The sequence below is a fragment of the Hevea brasiliensis genome, chromosome 16 (assembly GCF_030052815.1).
Source record: "Hevea brasiliensis isolate MT/VB/25A 57/8 chromosome 16, ASM3005281v1, whole genome shotgun sequence".
NCBI classification, from domain to species: Eukaryota; Viridiplantae; Streptophyta; class Magnoliopsida; order Malpighiales; family Euphorbiaceae; genus Hevea; species Hevea brasiliensis.
The window spans coordinates 1851751-1873562 of NC_079508.1; the positions used below are offsets into that span (position 1 = coordinate 1851751).

General features: G+C 33.6%; 1 protein-coding gene across 3 annotated transcripts; it reads right to left on the reverse strand.

Annotated features, from left to right (window-relative positions):
• Positions 1-8096: 8096 nt before the first annotated feature.
• On the reverse strand, positions 8097-13304 carry LOC110633967 (organelle RRM domain-containing protein 6, chloroplastic). 3 transcript variants are annotated; one of them, XM_021782827.2, is made up of 5 exons: positions 12920-13304; positions 10847-10915; positions 10620-10726; positions 9227-9351; positions 8097-8455 (listed from the first exon to the last, which is right to left on the reverse strand). In XM_021782827.2, the coding sequence occupies exons 1-4, from the start codon at positions 13188-13190 to the stop codon at positions 9322-9324; spliced, it is 477 nt and encodes a 158-aa protein (XP_021638519.2). In that variant the 5' UTR covers positions 13191-13304; the 3' UTR covers positions 8097-8455; positions 9227-9321. The 3 variants fall into 3 exon arrangements, with proteins under 3 accessions (XP_021638519.2, XP_021638518.2, XP_057993911.1); XM_021782826.2 differs by having other exon boundaries at positions 9227-9365; positions 12920-13296; XM_058137928.1 differs by lacking the exon at positions 9227-9351.
• Positions 13305-21812: the final 8508 nt, after the last annotated feature.

The following is a 21812-nucleotide window of genomic DNA, read 5'->3' on the forward strand; positions in this document are numbered from 1 at the left end:
GCTTTATTATCTTCAAAATTAATTAACAAGATAAATAAAATAATTTTGGTCAACCATTATTTTAGGCTAAGTGAAATACAGAGATAAGGATAGGGAGAGAGTAATTTAATTTTCAATTAAACATGATCAACTTAATCTTATCACGTTAACCCTACGTTTTCCTATAAATACTCATCCGACATGATCTAAAATGGACTTTTAATTTGCTAGAGTATTTTGGAGAAGATTCTAAATTAATTATAACACTCCATAAAGTCCTATTGTAGCCACCATTGGGCTATCATCCTTCAGCAAAAACTAACCCTAGTCGATTAGTGCATTAGGTTCACTTTTGGTGCCCTTTTAACCTCCAATTGCATCTCCATTGCTCCAGATCTAATTTTCATCATTTAAAAGTGTTCTTAGGAGTCCTAAAAAGCTTCTAATCCCAGAATCGAAGGATTTAAATAAGGTACATCTTATTAGGCACCGAAATCACTTTATATGCATACTTAGGTCTTTTTTGCTTATGTTCTGTTTTACCTTTTGAAAATGACTTATGTTGCCTTTGATATTATTTTTAATAAATTATTTTCATTTTTTACATATGATTTGATTTTTTGAATCACCTAGCAAAGATTTTTAATTATGATTTTTTTAAGTTTATACCTGAGTAAGCACACCACTATACAAACTTGATTTTGAAAAGGTAATAACTTGGTCTATATTTGATCTTTTTAAGTGATTCTTGAGCCTAAATTGCATTTTAGGATGTCAGTTTTTGCCATATTTTTAGATTTTTTATTGCCTTTCTAGTTTCATATGAATGTGCCGTTTTGTATTCATAGGTCAAATTAAGTCATAAAATTGCATATGTCAATTTCATTGCTTATTGCATACATGATTTTGCATGTTTTGCATGGTTTATTTTTCTGAATTTTAGCATCATAAAATTTCATAATTTTTCTAGGTGGTTTGCTATTTTTAATTATTAATGTAAATTTGCTGCCCGTACAGTGAATTTTGGTTTTTTTTTTATGCTAATTTTATGTTTAATTTTGATTTTATTTGTTTAGATCTAGTACTAACTTTTACTTTTCTGTTTTGTATAAGTCTAATGACTTTTATTTTGGTGCAATAATGCTAAATGAAGTAAGATTTCTAGGGTTACACCCTTCACAAAATTTCACCTCATTTAGAGTCTTAGTTTAAATTATATTCTATATTTTTGTTTGATTTAATTTCTATTATTTAATTTTATATTATCTTTATTTTTTTAATTATCCTAATTAATTAGTTAATTATTTTAAGTTTTTTTAAATTATGTAAATAAATAAAATGAGCCCAAGTCCATAAAAGAGCATTAAGGCCCACACATGAAGCAAATAAAAGCTCATGGAGGACATAATCTATACAAACGATGGATCAAGACCCACTTTGAATATATAAGGCTTCTTGCATGAGGTTAATGGGCCAAATGCCTTGTAATAGAATAATCTTTCATTTTATTTTTGTAACATCCCATGTGAAAAGGAAGATCTCGGCTGAGAGCGATCCTTTGGGAGGACATGGCTTGCTAGTGACCTTGTCCAAATGGGGGACAGGAATGAACCGAGTCCCACATCAAAAAGGGAGGGAAAGGTGAAGGGTCTTATAAGGTGGCAAACCTCTAACATGGATAGCGCGCTTTTGGGCCTCAAAAAAGGGGGTCCAAAGGACAAAGCCGTGAGGTCCAGTGGGCCAAAGCGGACAATACTATCCAGTTTCAAGAGGAGTGTTACAATTCGTACTAGAGTTTAGGCTCAAGATTCTTGGGGAAGAATGTATTTGGGAATGTAAAAGGAGTTTTATTAGGAGCCACATGTGGAGTATAGGATCATGTTTCATCTTCTTCTGTAATTTCTTGTTTCTAGATTCTGTGTTATTCTTTGGGTAGTGTAAGAGTGCTTCAATTTAGTGTCTCAATTTTCATGGTTTACATGGTGATGTAAACTAGAGTTAGTAGACGTGTTAAGGTTTGATGTGTTTTTATCAGTATGGGGCTATGTGTTTCCCAATACTACTACTGGCAATCATCAGTGAATAGCCCAATCAAAGTAAGTTTACAATATCAATGGATTCGAGAGAGATAAGAGATTGGGAAACATAGTCTATTGGGACGTACCGTAGTGAACTATGCAATGTTCTTGATATTTGTGCTGTAAGCTGTAGATTACAGTACCGATATGAGATTATTATATAGAGCTGCATAGTTTCCCGTGGTGCACCATGATGAGGGTGTTTGCGGACAACCTCTGTTTTGGTACAATTATGCCAAAACAGAGTTCTATATCTACAGAAGAGTTTGGAACTCCTAGTTAGGGACTTAAACCCTTGAGCTAGAATATCAAAGGTCACAGTTGGGCAGTAACTAGAATCAGTTGCTCGTTTACCCTACCATAAACTAGAGTTATATCAGGAGTTACCATAAAACTAGAAGTTTTAATATAGTCACAAAGTAAAGGTAGCACCTACAAAGTGGGACCACCTGGTCTCCAGTACGGGGTCTTGGATAGTTTTGGCATTAAGACAGATGTTTTGCCTAAAGTTTGGTGAGAATAGTATCCCTTTTGTGCGGCAGCAAGGCGCGGAATACAACTTTGCTCTCTAAAGGAGACCAGATGCTATGAATAATGTTTATAGCTTATGAAATGATGTTTAGGAAGTTTGTAGTATGACAAGAGAGTAGATAGCTTGACATGGTTGTGGTTAGTTGGCAAATACAGTACATCTTTTGCAGTCAGTGTGATGTAGAGTGGTCTTATCCTTTCAGGAGAGACAGAAGATTACTACTGGTAATGGTGACCTATGGAATAGTGTCCCCAAATAGGACTATAGAGTGTGGTAGAGAGTTGTTGGCTCAGATACCTTAGGGAGGGTACAAGCTCCACTGTAGGAATTATAAGTGATTAAATCAAGACGGATGTAGTTCTTTTTAGCTTAGTGATGGGAATTAGACACTCAGTACCTTAAGTTCAACTGAATAAGTAGCAATGGAAGAAGGGAACCCTACAGATCCCCCTCCTCGAGGTAGTAGAGGGTAGTCTATACTCTCACAGACAAGAACAAAAATCATGCAATGAATGCATGGCTACTGTTTCCCAAGTTCTTTCTCAGTTTTTTACTACTTAAGACCAAAGTATACTTGAAGCAGAGAAAAGGATAAGGGCAACAAATTAGCGGAGACATGTTATAGAATACCAATAGATAGAAGAAGTGTAGAAATAAGAGTTAGTGTAATTAGGTCTAAATGCAACAGAAGAGATAGGTTGAATGCCAATGGAAATGCTAGTCGTAGTGGTTCAAAGACTAAGTCTGAATATCTCAGAGGTGCAAATGATCTGGCAGAGACACGGAAAGGTATAGTCCTCTAGTATAACTGTTAGGATAGGAAAAAGAACAGAGTTAAAGAATTAGAGTAATTAAAATTTTATTCTCGGTAACATAGAAAGAGATGGATTAATGAGCAAGTAAGATTAGGGAACCAGAATAGGACTATATTAGTGAGCACAGTTGTCAAGGTATAGAACCTAGAAGTGCAAAATTCAAAGTAGCTCACAATTGGTATCAGAGTCGACCTCCCTCAGTACGGTGTGGTTCGGGGATGAACCAAGCGAAAGTTGATAAGCCTGTAACATCTCGTGTGGAAAGGAAGATCTCAACTGAGAGCGATCCTTTAGGAGGACATGGCTCGTTGGTGACCTTGTCCAAATGGGAGGCAGGAATGAACCGAGTCCCACATCGAAAAGGGAGGGAAAGGTGAAGGGCCTTATAAGGTGGCAAACCTCTAACCTGGATAGCGCGCTTTTGGGCCTCAAAGAAGGGGTCCAAAGGACAAAACCGTGAGGTCCAATGGGCCAAAGTGGACAATACTATTCAATTCCAAGAGGGGCGTTACAATTTTATCTTGCAAAGAGCCTTTATAATTAGTTTTGGGATTTTAATTCTTTTCTCCTCCCTCATTTTCTTTAGAATCGGTTTAATTATTTTTATAATTGCTTATGTATTGAATATGACTTAGCAACAAGGCATATAGAGAAATTTGATAATTAAAAGACCTAAATATGCATAATTAGAGACCATGGCATCCTTAGGATCTTTTATGCATTAGTGATAAATAAAATAGCTCTATTATGCTTTGTTCTTTGTATGAGCATGTCTTATTTGTCTTTTAATATGTAAATTGACTTTATATGAAATTAATTTAGGAAAATTCTAATCAACTAGTTTGACACTCGGAGTGGTGGCCTAGGCCCATCCCATAAGGATAGGCGGTCCAATATGTAGGATGCTAGCCATGACCAACATGATCATGACCAACATGGCTATGACCAACAAGAATGTTAGTTCTCCAAGCATGGGCTATTGTTATAATCCCACATTGCTGAGGATTAGCCTTGGTGAGAGATTAATAAGTCTTTAAAAGTCATCCCTTACAAGCCAGTTTTTAAAGGGTAAGTTCTACTTAGATGGCATGTTCCTCACATGCTTCAACTTTAGCAACTTGTGGTGCATAACAGTTCTTATCAATTTTGTAGTGATTTTCACTGCCTAGAGAAAATTATTAATGTTTTGATTCACTTTTAAAAACTTAAAATATATATATATAAAATCACACGAATTGATTAAATATTAAAATGATATATATCTAATATATAAGTAAAATACTAAAATTAATTTATAAAGGATTATATTTATTAAGATAATATTAATATTTAATTTAATATTAGTGCATCAATATTAAAAAAATTATAATATCAATGTATAAAAGATTATCAATTACATAATATAAATTTAATATTTATTTTTTTATATTAATGGATGCACAATGAACAGACTACTGTAATTGGGCTGTCTCCTTTAGGTTTACGTGTACATGAAATGATTGAGTCTTTCATGACCGATTGGCTCTCATCTCTCTACCGCAATCTTCAGATGGAAGATATGCTATGGCAATGATCACTATATGGTGTGTATGGTGAGAATGAAACAAACTGGCCGGTGATAGATCTCCAGCCTCGTGAACCAGCCGGGGTGGTTTTGACTGAATTGCTGCAATTTTGTAATGACTGTACTCCCTCTTAAGTTGTTTCAATTGAGGTACAGGAGCAACCAACTGTAGTGGGAGGCACTGTTGTTTCTCCATTTCTAAGCTTAACGTAGATGCTGCATTTCAGTTCTTCGCCTGGCACTATGGGCTATGGTGTGGTTGTTCGAACTTCTACCCGAATGGTCTCCTTCTCTACTATGTAACGCAGATACGGCACACTTGAAGTTGAAATGATACACTTGCGCGAATTATTTCTTTTTATTTTTTTAACAACATAATTTTATATTTATTTTTTATATTTTATTTTTAAAAAAAATTTAAAATTTTTAATTAATTATTTTAAATACAATTTAAATTTGTATTAAAATTTTACATAATTGTATGACTAAATTAAATTTTATTTGTTAAATAATCATACGTTGATTAATAAATTACTTTCATTATTTTTCTTAAGTTTATTAAGTCTTTTAATATGTTGCTTATATATATATATATATATATATATAATTGCAGGCCGGGCGGGGCTAGAGGGAGGGAAGGAGGGAAAGAGAGTGATGTAAAAGATATTGGACTTAACTAAAGGAAATTATATTGCTATTTGATTTCATATTTGATTTCATATAAAGTATAATTATTTTATTATGAAAAATAAAGTAGCGTCACATAAATTTATAACTTATGAAATTTTTATAAAATAATATTTTTTTTCATAAAATATTTAATTAAAAAAATTTTATTAACGAAAAAAAATTTCTTCGTGTAAAAAAAACATATAATATTTTTAAAATTGTTTAAAAAATATTATATGTGCTTTTTCATATGAAGAAGCTTTATTTTTTTCATTAAATTAATAAAATTTTTATAATTAATTACTTTATAGAAAAAATAATTATTTTGCAAAAATTTTTTAATATAAGTTGCAAATTTATATGAAATTATCTTATTTTTTGATAACAAAGTAATTATACTTTGTATTCAGTGTTATTAAGGCAAATGACGACACTAAGGCAATAATGAACCCTATGACCTTAGGCGAAAAGTGAGAGGCGAGATAAAACCTTTTTGAAGCAAAATGCCGTAGTCTAAATTGCCTAAATTATATATATATATATATATATATATATAAAGAAAATGCAACATGTAAAAGAAAATTACTTACAAAAGAAGAAAATGCAACATATAAAAGAAAATTACAAATTAATTAATTAAAGCAAGAACCCCAAACTCCCAATTCAAGTAAATAAAAAAGTAAAAGTATTCAACCACATTTTTTTTCAATAATTTGCTCAATTACAATTTACACATCATAGAGAGGGCATCAAAAAAGCATATCACAACAATATCCATTTAATAACAAAAGCATATCACAATCACAAATTCACAATACCCATTTCATAAAAACATATCACAATCACAATACCCATTTAATAAAAAAATAATAACAACAATACCCATTTAATAACAAAAGCATATCACAATTACAGATTCACAGTACACATTTAATAATAAACGCATATCACACTAAATATTTAACAAATTTAAAAAAAAAAAAAAAAGTTCTGGACTAGCAGTAATAGGTTGCGCAGCGTGATGATGCCGTGAAAAGATTCAACATAAGAAGAGGAGACAAAAGAAGAAAAAAATTAAAAACAAAAAGAAAATCACTGAATCTAGATCGCAGTGGCACAACGTGAGAGTGAGAGGAGAATAGTTAGAAGAAGAGTAGAAGAGAGAGGGGGAAAGAATGTAAAGATGAGAGAGAGAGAGAGAGAGAAAGGAAGAAATACTTGTTGCTTTGTAATATGTTGTCTGTGGCATTAAAGTGAGACAGTTTGGGGCTTCTTTTTATTTTATGCTTTTAAGAAAAAATAAAAAAAACAAAATTGTCGTCAATTTGAAGAGGCGGCGCCTCAATGCCCCAGCACCTCTCGCTTTGCTGGTATGGAGCAGCCAACTCATCTCAAATGCCTCACCTTGGCCGAGCGAGTCACATGGGGCTCGTCTCGCCTCCCCCGACGCCTTTCTTTGACTTTAACAACACTGTTTGTATGAAACCAAATAACCATAGAAGGCACCCTTAACTAATGAAAATTAGTTTATAAACACTTAATACTCATAAGCATTAGGTGCTCATAAACTAAATTGAATTTATAAGCGGTTAAAATTTTAAGTAGTTATACTTTAAAATGATTGATAAGCAATAAATATGTTTGACAAAAAGTAACTTGTCAACACAACTATCATTAAAATGACTAAAAATGTACTAAGTTTTTTTTTTTAAAATGAAATATGGATATATAGTGAAATTTTAAAATTAAATGAGGATAACATGATAAATTATTTAATCAAACTAAATTACAAGTATAGCTTTTATAAGGACCAGAATGAAACGCTCCTCTCCTCCATTCTTTTTTCTTTATAAGCTCTAAGAATCTTTCAAATAAATGGTAAATTTAAAATTAAATTTTGACCAGCTTATAATCTTCGTCAAACACCCTCTAAAGCTAATTACACTTAAAGGTTAAATGAAAATGCTGGGGAAAATTTACGCGTGAAGCTAAAGAAATTTGCAGGTGCCATTGTCCATCACCAACCAATCATGATGATAGACTGCCATACTATTTTTTGCTGTAAAGGATGTTGGCGAGCAGTGCAATTGCCTTGTTTCCGATGTTGCATGGACCAATAGTGTAAATATGTAACTTTTGTAGTGCAGTTGCGGGAATCAATTGTAAATAGAGAGTTGTTTTTTGGTGTAAGCTGGAATGAGCTGTGAGTTTGTTAGAAGATTTTTTTTTCCTGCTCAACATGTCAGCTTTTATTGAAGAAGAGTTATACATGGTTCCTCCAAAAGGTTATAATAAGGCTTTACCAGGTCAAGTATGCAAGCTTACTAAGTCTTTGCATGGTTTACTTTACAATTTTTCCTCAGTTTCTACAAATAGTTTGACTCAATAATGTTAGAATAGTCTTTAGGATTATAAAATTTCAAGTTCAAATCCTAATAGGAATCCAATCAACTAAAAAATAAAAAAGATAATCTGATTTTGTCTAATTTTTGGATTTGTTGGCTCTATTAAAGTTTGCACTTCCGAATGCTACGTGGAACCAACAGTCTAGCTGAAGAGGAACAGTTCTTAAGAGAAATCTACCTAAGTCAACAACATGAAGCCACTGATTCATGTTTGAAAAACAAATTAGCTGCACTTGAATTAACTTACAGAGTTAATTTGTCCGGGGCAGACAGATTCTGTGATGTTTTGAGAGCATATAGATTCGTTTCATCATAGATGATGCTACAAGGAAGATGGAGGTTGGCCAAGGGAACTTCTTCAAGGGATCGAACAGCTTAAATGCACAAGGAAGGAAGCTACTACTAATGTTGCTCTGAAGAGAAAATCAATGCAAATTAGCAATAATATGATTCAATAAAAAAATATGGGTTCATATTTTTCATTTTACTAATATTTTCAACTTATTGCAGCTTATACAAAAGAAATCAATGGAAATTAAAAAAAATAAATAAATAATAAAAAAAAGAAGAGAACTTTTAGCACTCAAAGCAAAGATTAAGCATGCTGAGATATGTGTGATTTTCTTTACAGAATCAATTGGCAGCCAAAAACTAGACAAAGGGTGAAACTTTCAAATGCATCATTGAACTAAGGCAATAACATGATGGTGCAACAAGCTTCTACTTATTCATGAATTTATCTCAATCCTATGCTTTCATGGAATGTGATATTACTTTCTCATTTTGTTCACGTGTGTTAAAATTTACATGTGTGCAAGATATTTGGCTTTCATGCTTCCTGATACCAAAGGTTCTTAACTATGATTAAAAATTGTAACACATTAATTAAACAAGTTGGATCAGAATTAGAAATTTTTGAGTTACGTATTTATACCACAACAACACCAATTAGCAGACTTGGAACTGATGATGTTCCTCAGCAAAATAGACTCCAAAGATTCCAAGGATCTCAATTATTCCAACAAACGCGTGTGCATAAATTCACAACTTTGTGGAACTTAGGAAAGGGAAAATAAGTAAATTCTTTCTCTTTCTTTCTTTCTTTTTGCTTCTAGAATGACAATGGAGAATTTTGGCATTATGTACTCAAAATACTAAAACCCATGATGGAGGGCTGGAACTACCTCTTCAAAAAATTGGCTGTGCTCAAGGCCTTGGTGAAGCTACAAAACGATCTCCTCAAAGTCGTCTATTCTTAAGGCCTTGTCGAAGCTCTGTTCTAGATTTTGCAAATTCCACGAATATTACCCTGCCATCCAAAAACTGGAGAAAATAGTTTTACACTTTTTTCAGAAATCTATGGCACCTCAAGCAACATGAAGTTGTGAATTTTACAAGAAAGCCATTATCCCAATTGAGAACTGCTTCCAAAGAAATATCAACCAATACTATATGCAATAAATTACTCCACATAGCATTTAAGCCTGACAACTTTCCAACCCTCTATACAGATTTTAAGTTGAAAGGATTAAGGATTACCATAATCATTAAGACACATGCACTGCCCCCAGGTGTCTTAAAATAAAATCAAATAACACTAGGCCTAAATAAATTTCCTAATATTTTCTGAAATTTATCAATAAAGAGAGGCAATGAACAATTCTTCTCACTGACTCGTGTCGCATAGACACATATTTTTTCTCCATTCAAATGCCCCAATGGTTAAATTTGTGATGAGATGGCTTATGAAGCAGAGGAGAATTATGTTAGGGATACAGTTAAAAGCCCAGGAAGAAAAGAGTAAAGGCCAGGACAGCTCAGAGTATAGAAGAAAAAAGAAAGAGAATAGAATAATCTGGCAACAAGCAATCAGAAGAAAGAAGTTGAGAAGATTCAGGAAACATGCAATTACAAAATGGCAGAGGAGAACCCATCCGGTGGAGGGAATCAGAGAGAGTCAGAGACAATGCCACCTGGAGATGCTAATAGAAAAGAGCAGAAAGGCGTTTATAAATAGAGGCAGCCTGCCCCAAGTAAGGGGGGAAACGATTATTCAATTCAGCAGTATAGTTTGGGGCAAGGCTATCAGCTTGCTCAGGAGGACTCTCCTGGTTTCTAGTATTGTTATTGTTGTTGCTGTTCTTATTAAATTAGGGAGTGAAAGAGTAGAAGCTTGCATTGTAAACATTGTGATTATAGCAGTTCCATTGTAATTGCAATTTGATTATCTTAATGAAAGTTTCCTTCTTCTTTCACAAAACTTTTTTCTTCTGTTCCTAACTCTATCAAATTACCTCCCTTCGTGCACCCTAAGCTCAATAAGCCTCTTATGATTATCTCAAATAGAAGAAAGATTTGCTAAATTAAACATATTGTCTTTAAATAAAACTTTGTCAATAGATTCTCTGCTTTAGTAACTCTGTCTCCAACTCATTGTGGTTATAATTATGTCACAAATTCATTATATAGAAGATGCCTTTGAAGTATTATTATATGATATTGATAAAAAAAAATTACAATTGGCTCTGCAAACACCAAAGGTCGCATGGATGTAATTTTCTATTAACAAGACCATACCTTGCCATGCATTCCCTCAATAGCTTTCTGAGATTCCTCCTCAGTTGCATAACGGAGGAAAGCAAACCCTCTGGGTCTATTTGCTATTTTATCCATCACCAGATTGACTGTAAGGTAAAGAAGCAATCATTCAGAAACCCAAAAATGCATAATAAAAAGGAGGGAATACTATCATAGAAAATTAAACAGCTCAATGAACAGAAATCTGTAACATCCATTCATCTCACCTTCAACCAGTTGGCCATAATTTTCAAAAGCATTTCGTAAACTCTCTTCAGTGGTACGAAAAGATAGCCCTGCATTAAATGCACACAAAGGATTCCGTTATCATAGATTGGATAGTGAAAGATGTTAACAATCCTAATTCCTAGCTGAGTCATATTGTTACTCTACTGCAACATTTAAAAAATAATAATAATATGGAATTGGTATTAAATGAAGGAGCTGTCTTCACTTAGAAGTTCAAGCTCCATATGGAGTTGGAGCCCAAGTAAATGTTTAGGATTACTTTTGTGTCTATAAATAACAATGATTGTAATGGTATTTCATTCATTAAAATCCCAGCAATTTATGCTTTTAATTTGGGTTGTGAGATGCAATTCTAACCTTAGAAAGTGTGCTATAGAAGTAAATCCTAAATCCTACTTGTGTGAGGCTAGTATTTTTTTTTTTCTTTGTAATCTGAAGATGAAAAGATTTGCCAACTTAATTTAATCCCCTAATTCTTGAATTTCGAATTTTACAAACCCTAGCCCTAAAAATCAAGTGCTCCTAAGTCATCATCATCACTTAAGCTCCTAAATAGGAAAACAATAGGTTCACTAGTAAGTAGGGAAAACAAAAATAAAACCTGATTAGTGAGTAATAAGATGCTCAAATTCAAATAAGAAACTTGAAATCCTGTTTTGGCCTATTTCTAGCAAATCTAGAAATTAAAAAAAAAAAAATACCATGACTTGTAAAAGCAAAGAAAAACAGAAATACAATGAACCAGTAGCTCATAAACATAAATTATTCAAATCTTACTACATATACTGAAATGTCTGGAATAGGCCCCAAGTAACAAAACTTCCAATTCACTAAGATGTGTCTCCAATATGGAAAATCAGTAACTGATTTTATGCAATTTTGCTGTCACAGGTAGAATGAAAACAATAACATCTAGAATCCTTCTCAATCTTGCTCTTGAACTTATGTGGAATATTGAACCCTATGTTAACATATGTCTGCAAGTGTGGTCCTTATTATACAAGCAGACTTCTGATTGTTATGTCGATATTTATTCCAATTGTATCTTTAGCAACCTTGGAGACTTTTTACAGTAGCCTGACATTCTCTTAACCAACACCACACACCAATCATCTCTGAACTGATTTTTTTTTTCTTCAATATGCTTTCAACCCATACTTCTTTACATATGCTGAAATTATTTTTCATCCAAGATCCAAACAGTTATGTTCTAGTCAATATCCATTTGGTGTTCTGCTTATGCTACATGATGTTTAGGAGTTTTTGGTTTTTTTTTTTTTTTTTTTGTGTGACAGGCAAAAATAAAAATTGATTGTCTATCTCCAGATGTTTAGAAGTTCTTGGTGTTTAGGAGCTTTAGTACTTAGACATTTATTATTGCCATGTGGCATTCCTACTTGTAATCCTTACTAGGTTACTTTCTCAACATGTTGTTTAGGAAGCATTGCTTCTTCCATGTCATAATTAAGTTGCCTAGTGCTGTAGGGCATCAGAAAAATTTCCCTGACAACTTCTCAAGCATCTCATCAAACTTGGCCTCAAATTGTGCTTTTAGCAAACTCTTATCACTCAGTTCTTTCTTTATGCCTCTAAAATCTTGCTAAAGAGATTCCACTTTAAAATTCAGTCTCACATATGTCCATTAATATTCACATAACTAATTGCAATAAATTAGCAGGATCCTTAACCCTAACACCAACTAACACAGAAAGAGTGGAGAAACAAATTCTAGGGTTTGATGTAACTAATATCAATTTTGAAGTTAAAAAATTGTTTCCAAAATCAAGAAACAGACACAAGATTTTAAGCATCTCACGTCTAACATCCTGTTGGCTCATATTCGAAGTTATAGACAAAAACAATTATGAAATTTTCTATGGAACATGTATAGAACATACGTTTCCAGCCATGCTAAAGTGATGTGAACAAATGGCATAATCCACACAATTTCACCATTTCCCCATCAACCTTAGAAGAGCAGCAAATTTCAAAAGAAAAAACCAAAAGCAGAAACAAAGTAAGAGAAGTGACAATTTAAAGAGAAAACTAACCACTGATGTAGAGCCTGGTTTTAGGGGTTTGGGGAAGGGAAGCAGAAGATGACGGAGATGGAAGACACGCCAACACACGGGCACCACCGTTGGTCGCCGGTGTTCCAAGACGTAAGCAAGGCAATTGCCTCCTAATCGTAATGCCGCCGGTGCGGTGGTTGTTACCGGATAATGGAAAAGATGAGAAAGCAACAAAAAAGGAAGGAGTCGAATGAGCAGAAATTAGAGTGGAAAGAACACTCGCTGTTGCTGCCATTTCATTTATGTCCATAGAATAAGCTGCCTATCAGCTTCTTTATATCTGCAAATTCTTCTTCGGATGCCTTGGTATTATTATCTTTGTAAAAAAGGCAAAAGCAAGATAGGCCTCAAAGTTACGGTACATAACTCTTTAAAATAATTCTGGTTTTAAATATCTATTCGTGTAAATTATGTTTGATTTATAGGAAATAATTTATATATAAAATAAAATTTGAAAAAATTACTTTTTTGTAAAAATATTTTTTGTTATTTAATTATAATATTAAATTAATAATATATATCTATTTTATATATAATATTAAATTAATGAATATAATGTATAAGTATTTTTAAATTTTAATAAAATTATTAAAATTTAAAAAATAAAAATTAATTTTTTTTTTATAAAAAAGAAATATTTTTTTAAATAATTTAATTTTTTTTTATTAATAAAATATTTTTTCATTAATTAATTTTTTTTTGTCCTAAATACTAAAAAAAATTTTTAGAAAAATATTTTTTATATTTTCTATAAAATAAATAAAATATTAAAAATAAATTAAAAAAATTAAACTATATTTTATCTCTAATAGTAAGGAGTTATATAATTATTGCTCATACTTTAATGATTAAAATAAACATTTTGTCTTAAAAAAAATTAGAATAAAATATTAAATTGAATGAATCAAGTTTGATTATTTTAATAAAAAAATAAGTTAATTATTAATTAATTGTGGTTAATAATTTTAAAAATTTTATTTTATGTTATTTATTTTAAAATAGTAACTCAATAATTAGAATATTTAAATTTTTATTAGTAAATATTAATTATAATTTTATTAATAATATATATTATTCATAATTATTTTATTAATTAATATATAATTATAATTATATTTTATATAATTTACAAATTAATATTAAATATGTCGGAAATTAAACATGTCAAGATCGAGAAATATACATGCATATAAACTCTATGCTTCAACTTTTATAACGTGGTCTAACTTTAATCATGTTAAAAATAATCAAGAACTAATTAAACCACAATTTAAGTGTACCTAGAATTTACAGTGATCTCCATGGTATGGACTTGACAAAGAAGCAAAAATCAACGACCTCCGATTACACCAAAATAATAAGCTACCAAAAAGAAGAACGCCTCTTACTTTCCTCACTTAAAGTATGTCCAGCTGTTTATACTACAATTTAATTTTAATAATCTTAGATCCTAATTAATTAATGGGTCTGTAATATTAAATAAAATTACCAATTTAATGTTATTAAGTCCATAGCTCAAGCTGATGTAAGATCAATAGTTAATGAGTATTAATTGCAAGGAGTCAGACTAATTAAATAATTACCCGCATAAATGAGTGTTATTTATTTAGTATTTAAAAATATCTACTAAAGATAAGCATGAAAGTGGAGTAGTGGGCAAGTGGAGTAGTGTAATGGATGGTTATGGGAGTTACTTAGTGGTTATTGAAGTTATGCAAGTAGTGAGGTAGTGGGAGAAAAAAGCTACTAGTGGTGGAAAAAGTAGTAACCGCTTGGCTTGGCCACCAACCAAAGTCTCTCTATAAATTAACGTGCTAAGCAGAAGTAAGAAGACACAACCAATCAATCAATATCTTAGAGACACAATGTCTTAGCTCAAATTATCTCTAGTTCAACAATCTTTATATTTTAAGGAGTCTAATTTTTTCAACCAAGCAATTAGTCTTTTATTTTTAGTTTAAACGATAATTTACATTTTTCCTGCACATATTTCAATTCCTATAAGTAATCTTTTCAATTTTCAATACAAATTACTACTTTCCTATTCATATTTCCTTTCAAGCAATCAACCCATTTAATTTTCAATATTCAATTTACTTTTCAAGCAATGATTTAATTTTCTGCTAGGTAATCATTTACTTTTTTATGCACAGATTTTCTTTTCCAAACAATTAATTTACTTTTATGCAAAGCAATCAATTTATGTTTTCAATGATAAAATTTATTTTTTCTATAAAGTGATCAATTTACTTTTCAAATATACAGATTTAATTTTCAGTCAAGCATACAATTTACTTTTCTAATGCAATCTTTACATTTTTTGCACTGATTAATTTACTTTCATGCACAATTTTATTTTTCAATACACAAACTTTCATTCAAGTTTTCTCAAGCGATCAAGTCCTTTCTCAATTTCACAAAAGTTAAACGAGTAGAAATCCTAACAAAGCACATCCTAGTGGAGTTGGGGAAGATTAGGTCATTTCTTTCCCGTCAATCGTCCTGTTCAGAAGTTAGATTGGCACACATTTATTTCACATTGGGATCATATGCGTCCCTAGCACGCCTGCAATCCAGTTCACATGTGAGGAAAGACCATACATGTTTTTGACACGTTTAAATTGAGTAAAATCAATTTCACAGGAAAACAATGATTTGGAAAGCTCAGTGGGATCCCATTTCTACACACTTTATTCACACTCTCAGTTCGCAGTTTACACACAAGTGTTTTGGTCATCATGCCCAAAACAATAAGTTTTTATTAAAAAGAAGCCATAGTGTATGACCCTGAAAGAGTAACTGATGAAGCTGATCTCAATCTCAATGAGAATGAACAACAAGATCCTGACAATGAGTCACTCCCAGCACAAGAGGTGGCTCCAATCACATTCGACATAGCTAGCATTGGTGCTCAAATTATTCAACAAGTCACTAATCAAATTGGAGCCAATATCAAGGCTACTTTTGAAGCTGGTTTCAAATCCCTATCTGTCTAACTGGAATGAGTTAGCAAAGGGTCGCTAGACCACTCGGGGGGCCGACATCAAATTCGGGTAGCCAACCATTGGCTAACTGATCTGAATCCAATGAGGCGCAAATAACTCTAAACCAGGAGGAGCCACACTGCTAACCACCTTATAAGAGAGAAGCAACTCCAATGTCTACACCTACTTAAGCAGGGAGGTCATTCATTGGTCATCAAGGAGATAATCTATCTGCTAACACTAATCCTACCACTCACCCATATGTATATAATGCTGCACATGTAAATACTATCCTAAATAATGCAACCAATAATGCAGAGAATGCTAGGATTAATCATGTAACACCACCACCACCACCTATACAAACACCCATAGTTCATCACTTAGAACCTTATGTTGACTATGAAGCCCTTAGGACCGTAGTCTAAGAGTTGTATGAACCTAGTTTTTTGATAGGTAGGTCACCTTGAGTTTCATAAACCCTATCCCACGTAGGTGGATAGGAATAATCCTTACTTTAGGGGTTATAAGATACATGAGTTCACTTTGTTCTCAAGAGACGGGATACAATCTACTTTAAAACATATTGGTAGGTTTTCTGTTCAATGTGTTGAGCTTGCTAATTATGATAATTTTGACATGTTTAAGTTAAGACTATTTCCTAATTCCCTAACTGCAGTTGCTTTTTCTTACCATGCTTCTTTACCTAAAGAATCTATGCACACTTGGCAAGACATAAAGCACTTATTTCAGACACAATTAAACAAACCTGAACATGAGGTGTCTATTGATGAGTTGTCTAAGATTTACCAAAGGTCAGAAGAATCTATAGACTTATACATTGCTAGGTTCAAGAATATGCATAATAAGTACAAAATATTTCTACCAAAATGTGAGTTTATCGAGTTAGCCTAAGGTGGTCTAGATATTGAACTTAGGAAGAAGTTTCAAGGCATAGAGTTTAGGGACTTCTTTAAGCTTGCTGCGAAAGTAGCAAGCTATGAGGAATTGCTTAGGGAAGAAAACTAAAAAAGAAAAACCTCCATGGGCACATATTTTCAGGAAACCTTTCATGATGTGGATATTACTGATTTCATTACTATGGAAAGTTGTGTTTGTCCTATTTTATCTAAACTAGTAAAACCTCCAGAACCATGGAGAAAAGCCTATTCTAACCCTCTGCCCCTCAAGCAATAGTATTCTTTTGGCATAATAAGGTTGGAGGAGATTTTTTATTTTCTTTTGTAGGAAAATTTTTTGACTCTTCCTTAGGGACACAAGATGCCATATAAAGAAGAGCTAAAGGGCAAAGACTACTGCAAATATCATGATGTTTGGACTCATCATACCAACTACTATTGGGCTTTCAGAAATTTGATCCAAGACAAGATCAACAAAGGTGTTCTCAAATTTCTAGAGAATGGCAATGGCCAATATTAATAATATTGATTTGGAGGCACATTTGGTGATAAGGAAAGTTATACATCTAACATAGAAGAATTATGGACCAAAGTTGAGGCTAACCTGGGTTCCTAAATAGTATATCTACAAGGTTCCAAGTAGACAGTAGATAAGACCAACAAGGAAGGTTGCATCTATGGGACAGACCACAAGACCTAGGCATCAGAAGCCAAATACAATAGAAAGAAAGGTTTGGTTCGTAGTACCATCTAGAGACACAACTGTTGGCAAATGGAAGTTGGTTCGGCATAAGAAGTTTCTTAAGTCGCTAACCAGGACATAAAAAAAGAAGGTTATGGTGGCTGAGAGCCAAACAGTGCCATAGGAGGGACTTTGGTACCAAGGATAACACCAAAAATCAGAATCAAGACAAAGAAAAGCATTGGTTACCATTAGTTCATGAGAGTAATTTGCTTGGTCAACCATCAGGCAAGTTTGACTTCTATGTCAAATACTCCAAACCACCCTCGGCTAACATACCACTTGAATCAATCCAACCTATAAGATGGGGTGATGATGATGATCCATCTGACACTTAGCCAGATCAACAGATGTAAGGAAAGGATTGCTTCATGGTTGGTGAGATCCCAGTACCATTTGCCTATTCAGCTATTTCAATTATGCTGAATATATCATTTCAAATACCTAAAAGGAACAATTCAAAGACTCGGGGGGCATAAAATAAACAGGCAAAGTTGGTTAGAGAGACAGTGAAAAATAAGCCAAATGGATGTATGAGCATAATTACAGTTTAAAAAATGGGAGGAGGCAATCCAAACATAGTCATTTTAGAGAAGTCGGATGCATAATTTGCCAAACATTTGAGGTCATTGTACATCAAGGCCCATGTTAATGGCAAGCCAATTTTAAGGATCCTAATGGACAATGGTTCTACAATAAATGTGATGTTGTTAATAATAATTTAGGCTTTGGGCAAGTCAAAAGAGGACCTAGTGCACACAAAAGTAACAATGTTTGGTTTCACAGGAGAAATAACTAAAACAATTGGAGTCATCCTAATAGAGGTCACAGTCGGTAGCAAGACCATCCTTGCCACTTTCTTCATGGTGAATTCTAAGGCAAACTATCATTTATTTCTAGGGAGAGACTAGATCCATTCTAATCTCTCTCATTTCTTCCCTATTTCAAATGGTATTATTCTGGAATGGAGATAATGTGGAGATAGTCTGGGCAGACCGCAAACCATTTGCAATCTCCAGCAATAATGTGGACGCCACATATTATGACATAGATTTTGGCCCAATTCAAATTTTGAATCAGGCTAAGGGTTAGAAATGTTCCAACAAAGATATTATCAAAGATCAATGGAAATTCCTTAAGAGGAAGCTTTAGAACTCTTAAAAGTCAATGCTATTCTGCCATATAGGCTAATGAGCATTCCAATCATTAAGGAGATCCATGATTAAGCTTTTTGAAGAAGAGGAGGCAATGGTGGCTACTACCATTGCTAAGTTCCAGTTGGAAGCAGTGTTTGACAAGCTGATTTCAGAAGAGATGGATGTTTTTAACTCAGGAATGATTTATAATGATGAATGCTCTGAGGAGGAGTAAGAATCAGATCAAGAGTTACAAGTAGAAGATCTTCAGAAAGCACCACTAAAGTTAGATGATGGAAGGGCTGAAGTTTAGGATCCTTTGGAAGAAGTGAATTTGGGCACTATGGAGGACCCGAGGTTCACCTACATCAATGCCTCTTTGGATGAAGTCCTAAAAAAGCAATTAATTATGCTTTTAAAGGAGTTTAGGGATTGCTTTACTTGGAGCTATGATAAGATGCCTCGACTAAGAAGGAAGGTCGTTGAGCACAGGTTACCAATCAAAGAGGGGTACAAGCTGTTCAAGCAGCCTCTAAGGAAAATGTCTATAGAGATTCAGCTTAAAGTCAAAGAGGAGATGGAGAAGCTACTCAAAGTAGGCTTCTTCAAGCCTACTAGATATGCAGAGTGGCTTTTTAATATTATACCTTTGATGAAGAAGAATGTAAAGTTGTGTGTCTATGTGGACTTCAAACACATCATTGCTACCATTCCAAAAGATGTATATGGGAATGGCCAATATGCTAATTGATGGAATAATTGGACATGAGTTACTATCATTCATGAACATGTTCTCCAGCTACAACCAGATTCTGAATGCAAAAGATGATGTTTTAAAAATAGTGTTCAAATGCTTAGGGGCGATTAGCACTTTTGAGTGGTTGGTGATGCCCTTTGGACTGAAAATGTAGGGGCTACTTACCAACAGGCAATGAATACCATATTTCATGATATGATTGGTCATTATATGGAAGTGTACATTGATGATGTGATGGTTAAATAAAAAAAGGTGACGGATCATCTAAACTACCTAAGGAAGGTCTTGAAAAGGATGAGACCATTCCAGCTAAAAATGAATCCATTGAAATGTGCCTGTGGGGAGAAAGCAAGGAATTTTCTTGGATTTCTAGTATACCAATGAGGCATGGAGGTGGATCATAATAAAGCCAGAGTTATCATTGGAGTTAAGCCGCTAATAAATGAAAAGGAATTACAATGTTTCCTTAGATAAGTGAACTATCTTAGAAGGTTCATCTCAAACCTGGTAGGCAAAGTCAAGGAGTTCAGATGCCTGCTGAAGTTGAAGAAGGAGGATGAGTTTGTCTGGCTAGATAAGTATTAATCCGCTTTTGAAAGAATTAAGCAATATCTCACCAAGTCTCCTGTGCTTATGCCTCTAGTTGAAGGCATACTGCTCAAGCTCTACATTTCAACTGTAGAAGAGTCAATGGGTTATTTCCTAGCCCAAAACAATGGTCAGGGTTTTGAGCAAGCGGTCTACTACCTAAGCAGAGTTCTTTTAGTAATTGAGACAAGATATTCAATAATTGAAAAAATGTGTCTGGCTCTTTGCTTTCCTTATACCAAGCTGAAACATTACTTAATCAAGCACTGAGTGTTTATGATGTCCCAGACAAATATGATCAAGTATATGTTGTCAAGGCCACTCATTGGAAAGTGGCCTTTAGCACTTACAGAGTTCTCTCTGGCCTACCATCCTCAGAAGGCAGTCAAAGGTCAAGCATTAGTAGATTTCTTAGTAAACCACCCTTTTTTGGATGTGACAGGGATTAAAAGTGGTCTGGATGTGAATGAGATCAAGATCAGTCCATGGGTTTTAAAGTTTGATAGTTTAAGCACAGAGACACCAGCTAGAGCTAGAATTTTTATTGAGCCTACTACAGGAACTAAGACAACCTTATCTTTCAGTTTGAATTTTGAATGCACAAATAATCAGGCAGAGTATGAGGAGTTGAGTAGCCTTGAGATCTTGCTGGAGTTAGGAGCAAAGCAAGTCAAAGTTATGGGAGATTCTCAGCTGGTGCTTAGACAACTGTAAGGGGAATACAACTGCAATAGTATTGCCCTGGCACCTTATTTTACAGTGGCTACTCAGCTATTGGAAAGTTTCAAGGAGACATAGTTTAAACATTTACCTCGAGAGAGCAATTAGGAGGCAAATGAGCTAATTCAGGCTGCTGGTGGCTTAAGGATTTTAGAAGATCTAGCCTACCAGGTGTTGGTAATTCAGAAAGGTGACATCCATCTATTCATGAAAAAGAGATATTAGCATAAGTACTCATAAATGAAAAACTGGATAATTGGAGGGTACCCTGAAATTAAATACCTTATTGAGCCTAACTTCAAGGTTCCCCATAGACTAAAGGTATAGGCTTTGCATTATTTTCTCTTAGAGGATGATTTGTTTAGAAAAGGCTTTGATGGGTTATTGCTAAGATGCTTGGGAATTAGAGAATCTATTAGAGTACTTGCCAAGTTCGTGAAAGAATTTGTGGAGCTCATCAGGCTGGGATTAAGATGAGATGGCTAGAGACACAGTTACTTTTGGCCATTTATCCTAAGAGACTATATTAGCTATGCTAGAGGATGCCAAGCTTGCCAAAAATATAAAGCTATTCAGAGAGTCCTAGCATTGGACTTTCATCCTATTATGAAGCCATGGTCATTCAGAGGATGGGCCATTGATCTCATTGGCAAGATTCATCCAGCTTCATTAAAGGGACATAGTTGGATTCTAGTGGATACAAACTATTTTTCAAAGTAGGTAGAAGCAGTTCCTCTAGACAAGGCAAATGAGACAGATGTTATCAAATTCATTAAAAAAAACTTAATCCATCGATTTGGAATTCCTGAGACAATCACTATAGATCATGGAACTATGTTTACTGGAAGTATGGTCAGGGATTTGCAAAAGACTATAGGATCAAGATGTTGCGATCTTCACCATACTATGCCTAAGCAAATGGGCAAGCTGAGTTATCTAGTAATATCATTATTGGCATTTTAGAGCTGATGTTGGAGAATAATCCAAGGAATTGGCACCACATTCTTTCAGAAACTTTATGGGTT